We start from the raw sequence: 18,316 nt of genomic DNA on the forward strand, positions 1-18,316 counted from the left end.
AGGCCAGTATGGCGTAAGAAGACAGGCTTGGAAGACATGTAGGCCGGTTTGCCTCTGGGTCCTGGTAGTTTGAGAAATAAGGCTGCCCTCTGCATCCCCAGGGCCACAGCCCACCCCATATGGCCCGTCACTTGCTGTAGGCCCCACTGACTGACCTCTCTCTCCATGCAGAGCACCTGGTCAACGGCCGGATGGACTTTGCCTACCCAGGCAGTGCCAACTCCCTGCACAGGTTGACCGCAGCGAACGCGGCCTACGGCACACACCTGAGCCCACACCTGACCCACCGAGTGCTGAGCACATCCTCCACCCTCACTCGGGACTACCACTCTCTGACCCGCACGGAGCACTCTCGCTCAGGCACGCTTCCGAGGGACTACTCTACCCTCACTTCGGTTTCCTCCCAGGGTGAGTGAGCCCCCTGCCGCCCTCACCCACTGAGCTTCCTACAGTCCAACTCCTGGACAGGTGTTGGCCTGCTGCCCACACTGCATACCAACACACATACGCACACGCATGCACGCTCGCGCACACACACACACACACACACACAGCCCTTCTCACTTTTGTTTTGTCCTGCCCTAGGCCTCCCTCCTATCTGGGAAGATAGGAGGAGCAGGCTTCCGCTGTCTTGGACCCTTGGGTCCTGGAGCCGGGCTCAGATGAAGGGTACCCCCGCATCCAGGGGTTCACCAGACTCTATAATCCTGGCTGGGCAGTCAGCAGCACCCTCCAGGGGTACAGGTAGTACAGGGGTGGTCACCACGTCATCTGTGACTGCCATGCTCCATCCACCACCCAGCCACCATCACAGCCCGCATCCATGCATGGCCTCAGCGTTGCTGCAATTCAGAGCCCCTGTCCGCCCACAGGAGCTAACCACTGCCCTACCCTCACCAGTGCTGAAGCCTAACACAGCATCTGCTGCTCTCCTGGGGCACAGAGCAAGAACTGGGCAAGGAGCAGGGCCGGCTGAGTGGGCTGGGGTTTCTGGCAAACTCAAGAGGACTCTGAGCCCATATGGGAAGCGTTGGGCAGCCTGGACAGGGTAGTGTCCGGGCTGGAGAGGCAAACCGTGTGAGCCAGGGGTGGACTGTGACTCCTCCCACACTAAACCCTGTCTTGGACTGACTGTGGCCTTCAACATCCAGACTCCCGTGGGGCCGTGGGTGTGCCCGACACACCCACTCGACTGGTGTTCTCCGCCCTGGGGCCTACGTCTTTGAAAGTGAGCTGGCAGGAGCCGCAGTGTGAGCGAGCCCTATTGGGCTACAGCGTGGAGTACCAACTACTAAACGGCGGTGAGGCGTGGTCACTATCGGCTGTAGTGCTCCCTCCCGGGCATGCCCCATCTTAGCTGGGCAGGAACCCACCCAAGTCTACTGAGCCCAAATGCCCCACCCAGCCATTCTCTAGTGCTGAGTGTGTGTGTGTGTGTGTGTGTGTGTGTGTGTGCATGTGTGTGTGTCCTTCCCCCATAACCCTGAGGCTTCCGTCCACCTCTCTGGGCCTCCACTATCCATTTCCTACACTAGGCTTCGCTTCATGAGGCTTCACAGACCCAGGGCCTCTGCTAACTTGAATCCCCTCGGTGAGAACTGGGAAACGGAATACTCCCTGGCACACACTCCAGGCAATGCCAAGCCCTTCGCCACAGCACAGGGTTTCACCACAACCCCAGTGGGACAGCAGGCTCCACTCAGCACACACTCCAGGCAATGCCAGGCCCTTCGCCACAGCACAGGGTTTCACCAGAACCCCAGTGGGACAGCAGGCTCCACTCAGCTCGGATGCTTTCTTTTAGCGCAGGGCTCACACCCAGAACTTCTTACACGTTAAGTACGAGCTCTCCCACTGAGCTACCACATCCCTAGCCCTCGTTTTACCCACCGCAGTACTCTGTACCCAAACCCCAGGCAGACCCGGTTAAGCGGTCAGATGCTGACGGCAGCCTAAGGGACGGGAGAGATCGGGGAAGGGGCAGGAGAGATCGGGAAGGGGCAGGAGGAAAGATGCTCAGCCTCCTGCCTTCGCTCCGCCTCCTAGGCGAGCTGCATCGGCTCAACATCCCTAACCCCGGCCAAACCTCAGTGGTGGTGGAAGACCTCCTGCCCAACCACTCCTATGTGTTCCGCGTGCGGGCCCAGAGCCAGGAGGGCTGGGGCCGTGAGCGAGAAGGTGTCATCACCATTGAATCACAGGTGCACCCGCAGAGCCCTCTCTGCCCCCTGCCAGGTGAGCTGCCTGCCCTCTGCCGTCACCCAGGTCACCCCCCACCTCCCACTCACCCACTGACACGCCCCCTCTACTGCCTCCAGGCTCCACCTTCACTCTGAGCACCCCCAGTGCCCCGGGCCCGCTGGTGTTCACGGCCCTGAGCCCAGACTCCCTGCAGCTGAGCTGGGAGCGGCCGAGGAGGCCCAACGGAGATATCCTTGGCTACCTGGTGACCTGTGAGATGGCCCAAGGAGGAGGTGCCACCTGCCCCGGAAGTAGGGTAGCTGTGGAGGGGGTGGGAAAGCACCACGGAAGCTGAAGGCATCTTCCCTCCGTAGGCTCGGCCACCACATTCCGGGTGGATGGAGACAACCCTGAGAGCCGGCTGACAGTGCCTGGCCTCAGTGAGAATGTCCCTTACAAGTTCAAGGTGCAGGCCAGGACAACTGAGGGCTTCGGGCCGGAGCGCGAGGGCATCATCACCATCGAGTCCCAGGATGGAGGTGGGGTGTCTCCTCAGCCTCACCCCAGTCCTTCTCTGGCCTGGCCTTTGCATAGTACCTTCCCGACTGACGGTGATCTGCCTGTTCTAGGCCCTTTCCCGCAGCTGGGCAGCCACTCTGGGCTTTTCCAGAACCCTCTGCAAGGAGAGTACAGCAGCATAACCACCACTCACAGCACGACCACTGAGCCCTTCCTCATAGGTGAGTCACCAAGGACGGGCGACCCCCGACTCCTGGGAGCAGAGCCAGGGCAGAGAGGGGCAGGGACCTACACACGGCCCTTCTGATTCCTTCCCTTGCAGATGGACTAACCATGGGGTCCCAGCGCCTCGAAGCAGGGGGCTCCCTCACCCGGCACGTGACCCAAGAATTTGTGAGCCGGACACTGACTGCCAGCGGCTCTCTCAGCACCCATGTGGACCAACAGTTCTTCCAAACCTGACACCCCCGGGTCCCTCCTGCCTTCTCTCCCTAGCCCCTTCTTCCTGTGCTGTTCCATCCGCCTGCCTGCCGCATGCCAACCTCTAGCCGGAGAGCAGAGGTAGCATGACGCAGGTAGAGGTGCCACAAGGCCTGACTGCACCCTGCCCTGGGTCCAAACCCACACGTAACCAAAGAACTGGAGGCAGCACAAAGACCCAGCCTTTGTTCTGCACTTAATAAAAGATTTTGCTACTGCTTAGCTGCCCTGCTCGTTCTTTATAGGCCAGAGAGGTGTCGGCCTGCGGTAGAACAATGATTCCTCGCAAGGCCCATCCTTTGACCTCCCCCACCCAGAGCGCGCGCACCCACCTCCTCCAGAGGCAGGCGGCTCCAGAGGCTGCCACCGTCCACCGAGGGAGGCACAAGTTTATTAAGCACCCAGCTGTAGGATGAGGGTGCCAGGGGCGGAGCTGCAGCCTCCACCCGCTGCCTCCGCCCTACAGCTGTGTGTCCATCGGTCGCAGGAGCGCCTCACAGGCTCAGCACCTGGGCTCCATCGGCAGCTTGAGAGAGGTAGAAGGTGGCCGTGCCGCTGTACTGCTCCTAGGTGGGGAATTGGGGCTGAGAAACAGGCGACCCGGGTACCCGCCTCTCCTGCCTCCCCCAGCCCCGGTGGCCACCCACCTGTATGTGATGCATGGCGAGGGGAGCAGCAGAGGCCTCCAGCAACGTTACTGTGCAGCCACCAAAGCCACCACCTGTCATGCGACTGCCATAAACTCCAGGCACCGAGAGTGCAGCCTCAACCAACTGGTCCAGCTCGGGGCAACTCACCTCAAAGTCATCCCTGTAAAAAGGGTATAGGAACGAGAGGGAAATAGACCCGGGACCCACCTGTGCCCCTAAAGCACAGGGCGTCCAGAAGGCCTCACCTGAGTGAGCAATGACTCTCCACCATGAGACGCCCAAAGGCCCTATAGTCTCCACGGCTCAGAGCAGCAGCTGCCTGGGCTGTTCTCCGGATCTCACCTACCACGTGCCGGGCCCGTCGGAAGCCTTCCTTGCTCATCAGCTCCCTGCCCGCTGAGGAGGAACAGGGTTTAGCAGCCCTGACTGGTAGCTCAGGTGCGGAGCAGGACAGCTGCTTACCGAACCACCCTCGGAAATGGGCTTCATTATCCCAGGCCTGGTTCTAAAGGCCCTCCTCATCTCAGAGCTCTCTCTCTCGCTGTAAAATGGGACAACTGCATCTATCCATCACTTGAGATCCACAGAAAACTACAGGAAATGGCATGCTGGGCTCCCCGCAGGGAGCCAGTATAGAGCGCTCAATTCTGGGAGCCTGTAACTTTTAGGGCTTTCAAGATGAATGGGACAAAGTGCAGGCCTTGAGATCTTTCTCTGCATAGCCCTGGCTGTCCTAGAACTCACTATGTAGACCAGGCTGGCCTCGAACTCAGAGATCCAGCTGCCTCCAGCTCCTGACTGCTGGGAGTAAAGGTGTGCACCACTATGCTTGGCCTGAAAGGGCCAGCTTACGATTTCAAGCAGGGCAGGGACGCGGCTCTTCGGCAGAGCACTTGCTTGGCACCTTCAAGACCCTGGGTTCTATTCCCATCAATGCCAATTCTTTTTTTTTCCACGTAGCCCTGGTGAAGCTGAAACCCTAGGCTTGCAGGGTTTGGAGGGATATATTTCTCGAGCAGAACATGATGAATGAATGGACCTGGGAGGAGAGGGAACGGCCAGCAGGCCATATGGACATCCCAGCAGGAAGCCTGGCCATTCCTAGGGCAGAACGTGGCAAGCTGGCACTCACCCTCAAGCTCCTCCATCCGCACCTCCCGAAGGCTCTCCTTGCCCAGAGCCTGCGCCACTTCCTCACACTGGCGCCGCCGAATCGGATACTCGCTGGAGCCCAGGGAGTGGCGGACATTGGAGTTAGTGATGAGCACAGCCAGCTTGGGGTCTGACAGGGGCACCAGGCTTGTTTCCAGGGACCTGGGGTCGATAAAATTGGAATGAGGGAGATATCATAGCCAAGGTTCTGCTTCTCAGACAAAACACTGGGCACACTCCACTCGGGAGCTCCTGGTTACAAGGCAGGGGGGGCGGGGGGGATACGAGGGGAGCCCCTGACCTGCAGTCAATCAGAAGCGCATGGCCTTTCTGCCCCAGCAGTGCGATGAGCTGGTCCATGATGCCACAGGGCACCCCTGCGAAGCTGTGCTCAGCCCGTTGACACACCTGGGCCCGGGCAGCTATGGCTCCCGAGTCTGCGGCACAGGGTGAGGTGGGGAAGCTGGGGTCCAGGGAGGGCATAGGGGGTCGCCACAGTGGAGCAGCGGGGCTCTAATGACAATCAAAGGGACTCCGCACCCTCCATCCCTAAATCCCTAAGCCCAGTCAGGGAGGAGGCTCTCAGCACAGAGGCCTCTGAGAAGGAAGGCGGAGCTAAGTCATACCTGGGCAGAGCTGCTGGAGGAAGGTGTAGGTGGCCACTTCCAGAGAAGCTGAGCTGGAAAGGCCACCCCCCAGCGGCACGGAGCTGACCACCACTGCACTGAAGCCAGGGAGGGGAGCAGCTGCAGGGAAAGAAGGGTCTAGTAAGATGGGAGGCAGGGCCGGGCGTTGGTGGCGCACGCCTTTAATCCCAGCACTCGGGAGGCAGAGACAGGCGGATCTTTGTGAGTTCGAGACCAGCCTGGTCTACAAGAGCTAGTTCCAGGACAGGCTCCAAAGCCACAGAGAAACCCTGTCTCGAAAAAACCAAAAAAAAAAAAAAAAAAAAAAAAAAAAGATGGGACACAGGGACTGTGGGCAGAGGCAGGGCACATGTCTCACCAACCTGCCAACCTCAAGAAGCCCACCCACCCTTCCTCGGCTACCCTCTGAGTCTGCCAGGGTAATCTTCCTACTTGTCTTCCCGACCTGGGGTTCCAGAGCTTCCAGAACCTCAGAGTCCTCATCTGTACAATGGGATACCGCCACCCTGGATGAATGGATTTCACAGTGGGGAAATGGCATTCCCAGTAGCAGCCTGGGCCTCATACCTGGATAATGTTGAATCACTCCCTTGACATAATTGGCCCATTGTGGGGTTCCAGGCTCCAAGGACCGTAGGGCTGTGGGCAGTGGGAATTGCAGTCGCTGGGGCTCATCTGCGTTCTTGGAGGTGGTGAGAAGAGACACAAGCCCATCTGTCCGGGGGCTGCCGACCAGCACGGTCACAAGCTCCAGAGCCTGAGGGAGAGGGTGTGTCATCTATATCGGCTGACAGAATAAGGTCATCCAGGGCCACAGGAATAACCACAACATTTAGTTTTGGATTTTGTTTGCGTTTGTCTGTTTTTCTAGACAGGGTTTCTCTGTGTAGCCCTGGCTTTGCTGGAACTCACTCTGTAGACCAGGCTGGCCTCGAACCTACGCAGATCTGCCTGCCTCTGCCTCCCGAGTGCTGGGACTAATAAGGGTGTGCATCACTCTCAGCCCACAAACCATGAGTACACTGAGGGGAGGGGTTTGTGGATGGGTGCAACGCCTCACTGCAGGTAGGAAACTGGTCTTTGGGGTTCCAGAATTTGCCTGGGTCTCCCCAGGGTGACCAGAGCTGCCAGATTCAAGCTCATGGTTCTGTTGTCTGGCCTTGGGGGAACAGGCTCAGTTTGAAGGGAATGATCTTCAGTATAGAGCTGGTCATGGGAGCTTAGAGTCCAGCCTCCTGGGTCTTCAGGGTGGGGCCAGCTGCAGCCAGAGTGCAAATCTGGACTCTGCCCGGGGCACTGCCCCCAGCTGAGGGCCAAAAGGGACAGATAGCAATCTTAGACAAAAACAGGGTCAGAGAGGCTCCAGGCTTCCCATCTGGGGCCAGCCTCCACAGGGCTCTGACCCCTCATTCAGGAGCTACACAGGGCTCTAACCCCATTCAGGAGCTACACAGGGGAGCAGACAGAGACCCAGGCTGAACCCTTGGAAAGAATCACACAGGTCACGTACCAAGAGCCAGCTGTGTGACTTTGAGCACGTCACTGGTGCTCTGTGGGTCTACTGTTTCCTCTGTAAATTCAAAGGGCCGGGCAAGGAGGGCTGAATTTACAAAGGTCTACCCTTGCATAGGTCTAGGTCTGTCTGTGCTGCAGGCCCAACCAAGGTCAGGGAACTAAACAACCTCCTTTTTTTTCTTGTTTTGGGGATAGGATCTCACGCTGAAGCCCAGGCTGGCCTTGAACTCGCCATTCTCTTGCCTGGGCTTCCTGGATACTGGGATTATTAGGCATGCGCCACCATGCCTAATAATCTCCTATATGGCTACCTTGGTCCTCACATTTTTAAGAGATACATACTTCCAATTTGAGGGCGATGATTAACAGTCCCCAGAAGGCGGGCTCCAGAGAGAAGACAAACACACCCCTCCCAGCTTCGGCTTCCTGTCTTCACACGTGGACGACTGCACGTCCCGGGGTCGCTCACGTGTGCTGGACCCCCGTCACTCCGCCTTCCCCCTCAGAGAGTACTCGCCCTCCCGCTCCTCCTAAGCTAGCCCTTTCCCTACCGCAGGCTGGGCCACTGCACCCAAGGCTCCCCGATGCGGCCCCTCACCATGGGCAGCACCAGGCCCTGGTTGTAGTCCGTGTGCTCCCCGATGAGGTTGACGCGGCCCGGCGCAGACACTGCCAGCTCCGGCTCAGCTCCGAACTCCTCCAGGAAGGCCCGCCGGGCCTCGGCCAGGAGCTCCTCAACCTGGGGCGGTCTCCAAGCAGCCATGACGCTCGTCTGCAGCAGGGTGCACCGCCCCGCGGGATGCTGGGGGCGGAGCCACGTGGCGCGGACTCACATTCCTGTGCCACGCGACGCCCCGCCCCGCCACGACGGCCCCGCCCATCCCACCTGCAGAGCACCGTTGAAGCTCAGTTCTCCAGCGCCCGCAGGCTCAGGCAGCTGACAGCCAGAGGGGGAGAGACCCGGGTGAAATTCTGTATCCCGGGGGTGTCTTCTCAGGACTTTGGGGGCTCCCACCTGAGTGGCAGTTAACACGAATGGAGATCTTAGCTGTCCATCCCTGAACCTGGAGACTCTTAATGCGCTGCCCAAGGCCATCATCCCCCCAACACAGTGAGGCAATGGAGCTGTCAGCAGAACACCTGAGCGCCTCTGAGGTCATGAGAGCGAATAGTTATGCGAAGCCATCAGCCCCTGACCATGCGTCTCTAACAGGGTGACGTGGTATACAGTCTAAGGATACACAAGGACAGTCAAGCTTGAAAGTGACCAGAGAAGGCGCCTTTTCCAGGCTTTTTTTTTCTGGCCCCTAGCGACGGAGAACTGAAGGAGAATGCCAGTGGTCAGAAGCAAGCCCAGGCCCTCCTCAGAGAACCAACGGCTACTGCAAAATGAGGTTGTTTTGTTGGTTCCTAACAAGGTCTTCCTCCCTCAGAGCATCTGCCTAGAACCTCTATTCTGGCCCACATTTTTGCCTGGATGCCTGCCTACACCTGCTCACCTTGTGTGAAATCTTGCAATGGAAGGGAGGACTGGAAAACGGGGAGAGTAGCCTGTCTGGGGTTACAGAGGGAGGAGCAGGGTGGAGAACTGTGGCCCCGGATGCAGCTTGGAGTCAGCAAGGAAGTCTGTCCGCAGATTGCACAATTGCATTCAAAATGCAGTTTAGAGCCGGGCGGGGGTGGCCCACGCCTTTAATCCCAGCACTTGGGAGGCAGAGGCAGGTGGATCTCTGTGTGTATGAAGCCAGCCTGGTCTACAAAAGCAAGTTCCAGGACAGCCTCGAAAGCCACAAGAAACCCTGTCTCAAAAAACCAAAACAAACAAACAAACAAACAAAAAAAAAACTCAGCTTAGGAACTTGGCGAGTAGGTCATTGATGAAGCCTCTACTTACCAGGCTCAAGACCCTGGGTTCAATCCCCAACACCAAAAGAGAATCTAGAAGAGCAGGCAGGGCTAAGGCTTTGTGGCCTGGAAGGAGGGGAATGTGGATCAGAGGTAGAAACCCACATTCAAACAGACACACAATTTTTTTTCAATAAAAATATTTTCCCCTCCAAAGCCACAGAGAAACCCTGTCTCGAAAAACCAAGAAAAAAAAATTTCCAAGCCAGGCATGGTGGGTGGTACACGTATAATCTTAATAGACTCAGGCAAAGGAGTTCCGGTTTGAAATCAGCATGGGCTACATAGCAAGACCCTGTCTACAAAACTAACAAGTAAATAGGTTGTGTTATCAAAAGATATGTAAATTGAGAAAGCATGATGTAATGGCTTGTAATTCCAGCACTCAGGAGGCAGAAGCAGGATTGTGGCAAATTCAAGACCAGTTTGGTCTACACACGGCTGCATAGCCAGACCCTGTATCAAGTGTGTATGGTGGTGGGGTCTGCCACTAAGTAATAAATAAATGCCTGTAATCCTAGCTCCTGAGACCGAGGCACGAGGATAGAAAATTCTAGCCAGGTGTGGCGGTACTTGTCTTTCATCTCCCTCCAGAAGCCAGAAGCCAGAGGCATGCTGGAGTTCAAGGTCACCTTACATAGTGAATTCCAGGCTAACTTATACTCCGAAAGACCCTGTCTCAAAACACAATAACACAGACACAGACACACACACAATCAACTGCTGGGGCTGGAGCGATGGCTCAGAGGTTCAGAGCACTGGCTGCTCTTCCAGAGGTCCTGAGTTCAAGTCCCAGCAACCACATGGTGACTCACAACCATCTATAATGAGATCTGGTGCTAAGACAGAGAAATCCTGTCTCAAGAAACAAAATGAAACAAAAAAATCAACTGCTAATTTCTTTTGACAAGTGGGGTTTTTTTGGGGGGAATTGTTTTCGAGACCGAGTTTCTCTGTGTAACAGTACTGGCTGTCCTGGAACTTGCTTTGTAGACCAGGCTGACCTCAAACTCACAGAGATTCGCCTGCCTCTGCTTCCCAAGAGCTGGGATTAAAGACGAGCCACCAACACCTGTCGACAAGTGTACTTTTTTTTTTTTTTTTTTTTTTTGTTTTTCGAGACAGGGTTTCTCTGTATTGTTTTTTTGGAGGCTGTCCTGGAATCGGCTCTGTAGACCAGGCTGGCCTCGAACTCACAGAGATCCACCTGCCTCTACCTCCCGAGTGCTGGGATTAAACGCGTGCGCCACCAACACCCGGCTGACAAGTGTACTTTTTGAGTACACTTCAAATAGCATTTTTTTTTTTTGCATAACCAAAAACACAACAATCCCAAGTGGCCTTTGGAGGGGCTGAAATGACAGTCAGTCAGGAGCCATGTGTGCCTAGCAGGCACCGCCCTGCTGTGCCGGAGCTGTGTGGCAGCCCCTCTCCCTGCACATTCTCTGACGAGCTCAGAGATCTAACAGTCCACACGCCTGTTCAGGTGAGCTTGGGTAAGTACAGTCAACCGCTCTGAACCCCATGTGCTCATTCCTGCAACGGGGCTGGTGTTTGCTCTTTGGGCCTTAGTGTCTACAGTGCTCACACGCACCTGACACTTAGAAGCACAGAATAAATGTTTGCTCTCCCTATCAAGCTTTCATTAATCCAACAGGCATTATCGAACTCTCCTTCGTGCAACTGGCCAGAAAGATAAAAAACTCCTACCACTTGGTTGGGAGGCAGACAACCTTAAATCTGACCCCCTCTAACTGAGATAAATGCTATGCTTACATTGAGGTGTGGGGTTTTTTGTTTGTTTTTTGAGAGAGATTATAATGTGCAAACCAGGCTGTCCTTGAGTTTTTGGGTTTTTTTTTTTCGTTTTTCAAGACAGGGTTTCTCTGAGATTTTTTAAACGGGGTTACAATAGTGAGACCCTGTCTCAAAAAAAATTTTTAAGTCATGTATGATGTCAGACAGCTTGAATTCCAGCACTCAGGAGGTAGAGGCAGGCAGATCTTTGTGACATCAAGGCCAGTTCAAGGTAAGATCTATGTCATCCTGGCAACCCTGAAATTCACTATGTAGACAAACTAGCCTTGAACTCACAGACATCTACCTGCCTCTGTCTCCCTAGTGCTGGAATTCAACGTCATGCCTGTTTTATTTGTTTTGCTTTGTTTTTGTTGTTGTTTTGGTTCAGTTTTCCCAGACAGTTTCTTTGTGCAACAGCCCTGGCTGTCCTGAAACTTGCTCTGTAAACCAGGCTGACCTCGAACTCAGAGATCCACCTGCCTCTGCCTCTCAAGTGCTGGGATTAAAGGCGTGCACCATCACTACCAGGCTTCACTTTGCTTTTGCATGTAAATATGTGATGTCTTAGCTTCCTGCCCTGGCTGCATGCCTCCCCTGCAATTATGGATTCTCTCTCTTTGGAATTAATTGTAAGCCAAAATAAAGTCTCCCATGAGTTGCTTGTCATTATGGTGTTTGTCTCAGCAACAGAACGGAAACTTGAAGGTGCTGGCTTGAGCAGAGCTTGTGAGAGAGGGAAAGGGAGTCACCAGCCTTTCTGACCCCACAGCCAGGCTTTTACTGCCATGCTTCTCTGTGTTGAAACTCTGATCACTAGCACTGGGCATGGGTGATACAAACTTGGAATCCTGGCCCACAGGATGCTGAGGCAGGAAGATCACTGAACTCTGTGGTAAGTGACAAGACTCTGGCGAGTTGAAGAATGCAGAGGTAGGCAGGTCTCTGAGTTCCAGGCCAGCCTAGTGTACCTACAGAGAGCATGTTCCAGGACTGCCAGAGCTACAGAGAAACAAAAGTAAAACAAAACCCAAGGCTCTGGCACACCTTTAACCCCAGTAATACCAGGCAGTTGACAGCCAGCCTGGGCTACATAGTGAGTTTCCAGGCTAAGCAAGTCTCCATAGAGGGACCCTGCTCCCTTTTTAAAACTGTCCTGTTACGCCAGGCGTTGGTGGCGCACGTCTTTAATCCCAGCACTCGGGAGGCAGAGGCAGGCGGATCTCTGTGAGTTCGAGACCAGCCTGGTCTACCAAGCGAGTTCCAGGACAGCCTCCAAAGCCACAGAGAAACCCTGTCTCTAAAAACCAAAAAAAACAAAAAAACAAAACAAAACAAAAAAGCAAAAACAAAAAACAAAAAACTGTCCTGTTGGGCTGGAGAGATGGCTCAGAGGTTAAGGGCACTGACTGCTCTTCCAGAGGTCCTGAGTTCAATTCCCAGCAACCACATGGTGGCTCACAACCATCTGTAATGAGATCTGGCGCCCTCTTCTGGTATGTGCAGACATACATGGAGGCAGGATGTTGTATTCATAATAAATAAATCTTTAAAAAAAACAAAAAACAAAAAACTGTCCTGTTACAGGAACTCTGTTCAGAAGGAAGTCTGCTTTGACCTTTGGCTCCCCTCCCATCTCCTTGCCAGATGTCACAGTACTGAAGAAGGATAGCCCCTCCATGTGGACACGGCATTCCACAAGGTCAGTCTCTGCCCTGTTAGCCAAGACGCTGTCAGCAACACAACTACTCATAAGTACTCCAAAGATGCCTCCCAAGGCAGAGCTAAACACTCATCTCGTGAGCTTTTCGTTTTAAAAGATTTTTCATTTTTAAATCACATATGGGGTGGGTAGCCACTTCTGGGTATGTGCGTGGGAGTGCAGGGGCCAGAGGTGTGGGACCCCCCGGGGCTGGGATTACAGATCGTTGTAATAGCCTGGTGTGGGTGCTGGAAATGGGGCTATCTCTCCAACCCCTTGGGTCTTCCTTGATAGACTGATCTTGTTTCATCACCAAGTGCTGTATGTTTAGGCTAGCTCTGCCTTCTTCCTTGCAGGCTCAGCCTGGCCTCCCCAGACAGGACCTGGGTTCTTATCTCCCAAATGCATGTCTCCGATAAAGTTTGCTCTGTCCAGAGCTCACCGTCCTACCCATTCTGGGAGAGTCTTGTTCCCTTGTTCCTGGTAAGCTCTCTTTGCTCTTATGTGACAGGTGTAATAAACGCTCCGACAGCACGGGTGATTCAGATTCAAGTTGGCACACACTGAAGGCCTGATAGTCAGCAAGACAGCACCTACAGGGTAGAGCTAGTCTGTGTTCTAACTGGTCGTTGCACTGGACTTCTCTGATGAAATATTTTCACAGTTGTCCCCTGCACTTACCATGTCCAAGTTTGCACAGGCTGTTTCATTAAGTCCTTGAAAGCCTATTGGACAGAAATTTCATTTTACAGAGAAAGACAAAAGAGAAGGGGGCTTTGGAGTCATGAGCCCAAGCCTATTCTCTCTGCCACCCTCCAATCGCTCAGCTTCTCCAAGGCCATCTCCCCCTGCTTCCCCAGCAATGGGCATCTGCATGGCCTCCCAGCCTTCTCTGTGGGGAACAGAGGTGAGCAGAGGTCCTCAGGCCGGGCCGAGGAAGCGCTCTCTGGAGTGTGTATGAACTGTTACGACGGGCCACTGCTGTTAGGTGGCACAGTGCTTGGATGAGTGTGGGACAAGCTGGGACACGTCACACGAAGTTGTGGCTGTGCACAGAGTGGTGTTCGTGTTTGCAGTTTCTGGAGTCAGTGGGCCAGCCAGCAGGACCTTGCCAGAAGGGACAGCACCGTCTTCTGACAGACTCTTCATCAAAGCGGTCAAGCAACCCTCACCTGGGCTGCAGCTTCCTCATTCCCTGGACCTGCTGAAAGGAGTAAGGGGCCAACCGTCCGGTCCAGAGTGACCATCAGAACAGCCTCAGCCACCGGGCGGTGGTGATGCCCACCCTTAATCCCAGCACTGGGGAGGCAGAGGCAGGCAGATCTCTGAGTTGGAGACCAGCCTGGTCTATAGAGAGAGCCACAGAGAAACCCTGTCTCTCGAAAACCCAAAAAACAAAAAAACAAAAAAAAAAAAAGGAATTTTTGAAGTCAGCGTATTTTCTGTTCATCTGTCCCTGCATGCCTTCACTATGATTTGCCAAGTGTGGGTGACTAACGAGGCACAGGAGTAAACTGCTATTGTCCTGGGCAAACTGCACACTGTAACCGGTCACTCTCATCTGCAAGCCCTCACAGCTGGGCATGTAACTCAGTGATAGTGTGCTTATCTATCATGCACACAAGGCCAGAAGTTCAAACCCCAGCACACGCACTTACATACACAAAGGCTTCCCTGGACACTGTGAAACGTCTTAACTCCCACTTTCATTCGATCCCAGCCCAAGGATGCAGGAAGCTGTCTAGAACCAAAAATGATGTGTGCTCAGGCCTGTGTAAGCCCAAGTTGCACAATTTAAACAGAACCCTCCAGGCTTCCCAGCAGCCAACATCATGCTGCAAGCCACATACTTGGCTACTCTAGGTAGCAAACTGGGTGAGCCGCTCCTCATGGCTGTCTTGGGCTTCTTTCCCAGCCCAGTCCAACACTAAATGTGACTCATTCAGAAACACAATGTGAACTGCTCTCATTGTACTGGACCACAGTACTGCCCTTCCTCATACCATGTCCATTAAGATACTCTACCTTGACTATCCAAACTGACTTATGGCCCAATTGGGGCAGCCCACACCTTGTAATCCTAGCACTTTGGAGGCTCAGGCAGGATAGGATTCTTTTCCCCACCAGCCTGGGCTACAATGAGGCAACAATTTTTTTTTCCCTGAGACAGGGTTTCTCTGTAGTTTTGGACGATGTCCTGGAACTTTGTAGACCAGGCAGGCCTTAAACTCAAGAGATCCTCCTCTGCCTCCCAAGTGCTGGGATTAAAGGCATGCGCCACCCCTACCCTGCTTGCACCAGTTTCTTTAGCTACTGCAATTTCAATGCTTTGCTGACTACTCAGGTCCATGCCTTGCTAACATTCTCAGACTAATGCTCACCAGTATTGCTCCCTAGCTACAAAGGTGGCTTATCAACGAGTCTCCAGAAGACATGAGAGTGAGTAGGACACTAGTAGCTGGAAAGGGGCTCACCAAGAATGAGTGTGAGGGCCGGGCATGGTGGGGAATGCTTTTGATTCCAGCAGCATTTGGGAGGCAGAGGCAGGCAGATCTGGAGGCCAGGATGGCCTATTTCCAGGATAGCAGAACTGTTCCCAAAACCCAACCAATGAACAATGGAGTAATCGGTGGTAAAATTAGTCAAATTATAACAAAAAAAAAAAAAAAGCGGGACGTTGGTGGTGCACACCTTTAATCCCAGCACTCGAGAGGCAGTGGCAGGTGGATCTCTTTGAGTTCGAGACGTCGACAGGAGCCAGAGAAACCCTGTCTTGAAAAACCAAAAAAAAAAAAACTTGGGCAATTGTGGCCCATAACTTTAATCTTAGCACAGGTAGGCCATTTCTGAACTCAAGACTTCACTGGAGTGAAGACCAGGGCAGCTAAAACTAGAGAAAGCCTGTCTTTGGGGAAGGAGGTGATGGAATTCCACACCTACCAGTGTTACTAACTTTAAGGCCTGCTGCGATGACCCACAAACACCCTCAAAACAAATCCTCAAGAGGCCTAACATGTTAACACTACAAGAATCTGTTTTGTCATTAAGTGCACACCTTAAGTACAGTTAAGATCATGGATTTTGTCAGACCCATGACTTCCTGCAGGCCAGGCAAATACTCCATAAAAACACGAGAGCCTGTTTACAGGATTTCTAGAATTTCCTTTATCCACCAAGCAAAAAAACTGAAATTAAAAATATAAACCAGGTGGTGGTAGCCAATACCTTTAACCCAGCATTTGGCAGAGGCAGGTGGATCTGGGTTCGAGGTCAACCTAGATCACTGAGCAAGTTTCAGGGAAGCCTCCAAAGCTACAGGGAAACCCTGTCTCAGAAACAGAAAATCCTGAATTGATGTATTAAAAGCTTTGTGTACTCAATTTAGGTTTGACACTTCGTTGAATAAACAAGTTTATTTGTAAATTTAGTCAACATACATAATTGACCTAAAAACTTCAATAGGATACTTTTAAAAACCACTTGAAGGCCATCTCTATAAAAGGGATTTTGCCAGGACAGTAACCAGGTGTAATCTAACCCATCTTCATTGGCAGAGGTCCAGTAGCTGAAGCTGTATTCTTACCCCCATGTTTAGACTCCACAAGGAAAAAACAAACCTTGTATAGTTTTCCCCCCCTTGAATATTAAAAAAGAAACAAACTGAACTCAGTCTAGGTATAAGACCAAACAGCACAATGAAAAGCTGCACTAACTAGATCAGTAACAGGTGATGCTGGTGTGAATAACTTATTTTACTCTAGAGCCCTTATAAATAAAATCCCCGTTAGTGTATGCGTCATCAGCTAGAGGGTTAGTTAACATGTGGTAGAATGAGGACTTATGCAAGGGTTAACACGCTTAGCGTTTTTTCTACGTTGTTAAACAGATGCAGTCTAGTCAGGAAATACCAACTGGACTAAATTACACACACCTTAATGACAAGACTCCCCACCACTTGTGAATGTAAAACATTTAATTTAAAAATGTTGAACACTACAATATATAAAATAGCTATTATAAATGCACATAGTGTATTCTATAGCTGCCAGGTTTACTTTCTTGTTTTTCTTTTTTTAGGAAACTGTTACACTGTGGTTAAAACTTGTATCTTCAACCTTTGAAAAAGCCCACATTCTATCACAGTGATGTATGGTTAAACACTTGGATCAAGTCATAACCAGTTTTATTGCAAAAGGACCCTGTACATTTATCAATTCTAGTACCTTAATAGCTACCCAACAAGTCATTAACATACAGAAACATGCATCATGAGAAGCAAGTAGTATCACCCATCCCTTCTGCACATTAGCAACTTGTCACTCCTGAGTCACAGTGCTCACACCACCGAGGTCTGAACTGTCACTCTTCCCATTCATCCTGAGTGAAAGATGGAATGACTTAAGTACAAATGCAACATATTATAAACAATTTCTTACAAAAAAAGTCACAAATTAAACCAAAGTATTTTACAGAATTTACTACAAAATGCCATAAAAACCGCCTTGACTTAAGCTCTCTCCCCCCGTATCCGGCGAGCCAACTGGATGTCTTTGGGCATGATGGTGACTCTCTTGGCGTGGATGGCACACAGATTGGTATCTTCAAACAACCCCACCAGGTACGCTTCACTGGCCTCCTGTTAAGGCAAGAGCCACAGTATTAACTGCCTTACTGCAGAAAGCAAGCCGCCGCCCCCAGGGCCACCAAGCCTTTGTCTGTCTCTCTTTCCTTTATTACCTGAAGGGCACCAATGGCCGCACTCTGAAACCTCAAGTCGGTTTTGAAATCCTGGGCGATCTCCCTCACCAACCTCTGGAAAGGCAGCTTCCGGATAAGCAGCTCAGTCGATTTCTGGTAACGACGGATCTCCCTAAGAGCCACGGTCCCGGGCCTGCAGCCATCAGAGAAAAAGGAGGGCGTCGGAGGGCACACGGGCGAGAGGAGCGGCGGCGGCGGCGGCGCTCGCCCCGGCTCGGGCGGGCGGCCAAGCCATTGTTCCCCCCGGCTCTCTGCCTACCTGTAGCGGTGAGGTTTCTTCACCCCGCCGGTAGAGGGCGCGCTTTTCCTGGCCGCCTTGGTTGCCAGCTGTTTGCGGGGGGCCTTCCCACCCGTGGACTTCCTAGCGGTCTGCTTGGTTCGGGCCATTTTCTTTCAACTGCGAGACAGACAGCGAGCGCTCAAGCCCGGCTGTCGCCGCCCGCCCGCCCGGCGCCCCTCCTCGCGGCAGCAGATGGCGGCCGCCGCCTCCTCCCCCTCCCCTAATGACTCAGGCTGCGCCGAGCCGCGGCCTCCCCCGGGAGGGGGAGCGCGGGGGAGGAGCCACTTCCCGCTCCACGGGCGGCCGGGAAACACCGCGCCGGGGCCGGTGAGTCACCGCCGGGAAGCAGACGGGACGGACGTGGCGGGGCGCCAGCTTCCCTGCCACTGCCAACTCCCCGGGGCTGCCCCGCCGGGAGACGGCCGCCGGCTGCCAACGAGCGCCGCGGGCCCCCCAGCCCCCCGACAGCCGCCGGGCCCTCCGCCGCCGCCGCCACTCACCCAAAGCCGAAGTCTGAGGCCCTTGCTGGGACCGCCGCGCCGCTGTGAGCGCTCAAACAACAGCCGCGATCGCCGAGTGGAACGGAAGATCTTCCTCCAACGAACGACCAAACCGCTCTGCGCTCCAAGCCCCCCGACGCCTCCATTTTTATATAGACGCTTCACGCTGCGTCACTGCGTCATAGAACCCTCATTTGCATACACCAACGACTTTTTCGATTGGCGGGAGC

At 53.5% G+C, this 18,316-nt stretch overlaps 3 protein-coding genes and 1 long non-coding RNA gene across 7 annotated transcripts in view; 2 read left to right on the top strand and 2 right to left on the bottom strand.

The window, feature by feature from the left end:
* Window positions 1-3,402, top strand: part of Itgb4 (integrin subunit beta 4) — a 31,567-nt gene extending 28,165 nt beyond the window's left edge. For 2 of the 3 annotated variants that reach the window (XM_013113460.3, XM_013113459.3), the window contains 7 exons: window positions 172-408; window positions 1,152-1,301; window positions 2,047-2,235; window positions 2,319-2,474; window positions 2,556-2,720; window positions 2,811-2,921; window positions 3,023-3,402. In XM_013113460.3, the coding sequence (XP_012968914.1) occupies window positions 172-408; window positions 1,152-1,301; window positions 2,047-2,235; window positions 2,319-2,474; window positions 2,556-2,720; window positions 2,811-2,921; window positions 3,023-3,162 (1,148 nt within the window). In that variant the 3' untranslated portion in view covers window positions 3,163-3,402. Of the gene's footprint in view, window positions 1-171; window positions 409-585; window positions 745-1,151; window positions 1,302-2,046; window positions 2,236-2,318; window positions 2,475-2,555; window positions 2,721-2,810; window positions 2,922-3,022 lie in introns of all 3 variants that reach the window. The other variant, XM_021227089.2, reaches the window with a different exon arrangement.
* A 149-nt stretch (window positions 3,403-3,551) lies between these two features.
* Galk1 (galactokinase 1) lies at window positions 3,552-7,943 on the bottom strand. Its single transcript, XM_005069911.4, has 8 exons — window positions 7,743-7,943; window positions 6,197-6,386; window positions 5,609-5,728; window positions 5,284-5,419; window positions 4,963-5,144; window positions 4,076-4,226; window positions 3,828-3,990; window positions 3,552-3,746 (listed from the first exon to the last, which is right to left on the bottom strand). Exons 1-8 carry the CDS (start codon window positions 7,905-7,907, stop codon window positions 3,675-3,677), a joined length of 1,179 nt encoding a protein of 392 aa, XP_005069968.1. The 5' UTR covers window positions 7,908-7,943; the 3' UTR covers window positions 3,552-3,674.
* Window positions 7,944-8,016: 73 nt separating this feature from the next.
* On the top strand, window positions 8,017-13,906 carry LOC121141563. Of its 2 annotated transcripts, XR_005878520.1 has the most exons (4): window positions 8,017-8,538; window positions 12,434-12,548; window positions 12,905-13,031; window positions 13,625-13,906. It is a non-coding gene; the product is annotated as an uncharacterized LOC121141563 (long non-coding RNA). The 2 variants fall into 2 exon arrangements; XR_005878519.1 differs by having other exon boundaries at window positions 12,905-13,906.
* Window positions 13,907-15,946: 2,040 nt separating this feature from the next.
* Window positions 15,947-18,207, bottom strand: LOC101840088 (histone H3.3A). The gene is made up of 4 exons (XM_005069910.4): window positions 18,087-18,207; window positions 17,566-17,703; window positions 17,286-17,439; window positions 15,947-17,184 (listed from the first exon to the last, which is right to left on the bottom strand). The coding sequence occupies exons 2-4, from the start codon at window positions 17,691-17,693 to the stop codon at window positions 17,056-17,058; spliced, it is 411 nt and encodes a 136-aa protein (XP_005069967.1). The 5' UTR covers window positions 17,694-17,703; window positions 18,087-18,207; the 3' UTR covers window positions 15,947-17,055.
* Between the last annotated feature and the right edge of the window lie 109 nt (window positions 18,208-18,316).

This window comes from Mesocricetus auratus, unplaced genomic scaffold, assembly GCF_017639785.1.
Source record: "Mesocricetus auratus isolate SY011 unplaced genomic scaffold, BCM_Maur_2.0 Super-Scaffold_100007, whole genome shotgun sequence".
Taxonomy (NCBI): Eukaryota; Metazoa; Chordata; class Mammalia; order Rodentia; family Cricetidae; genus Mesocricetus; species Mesocricetus auratus.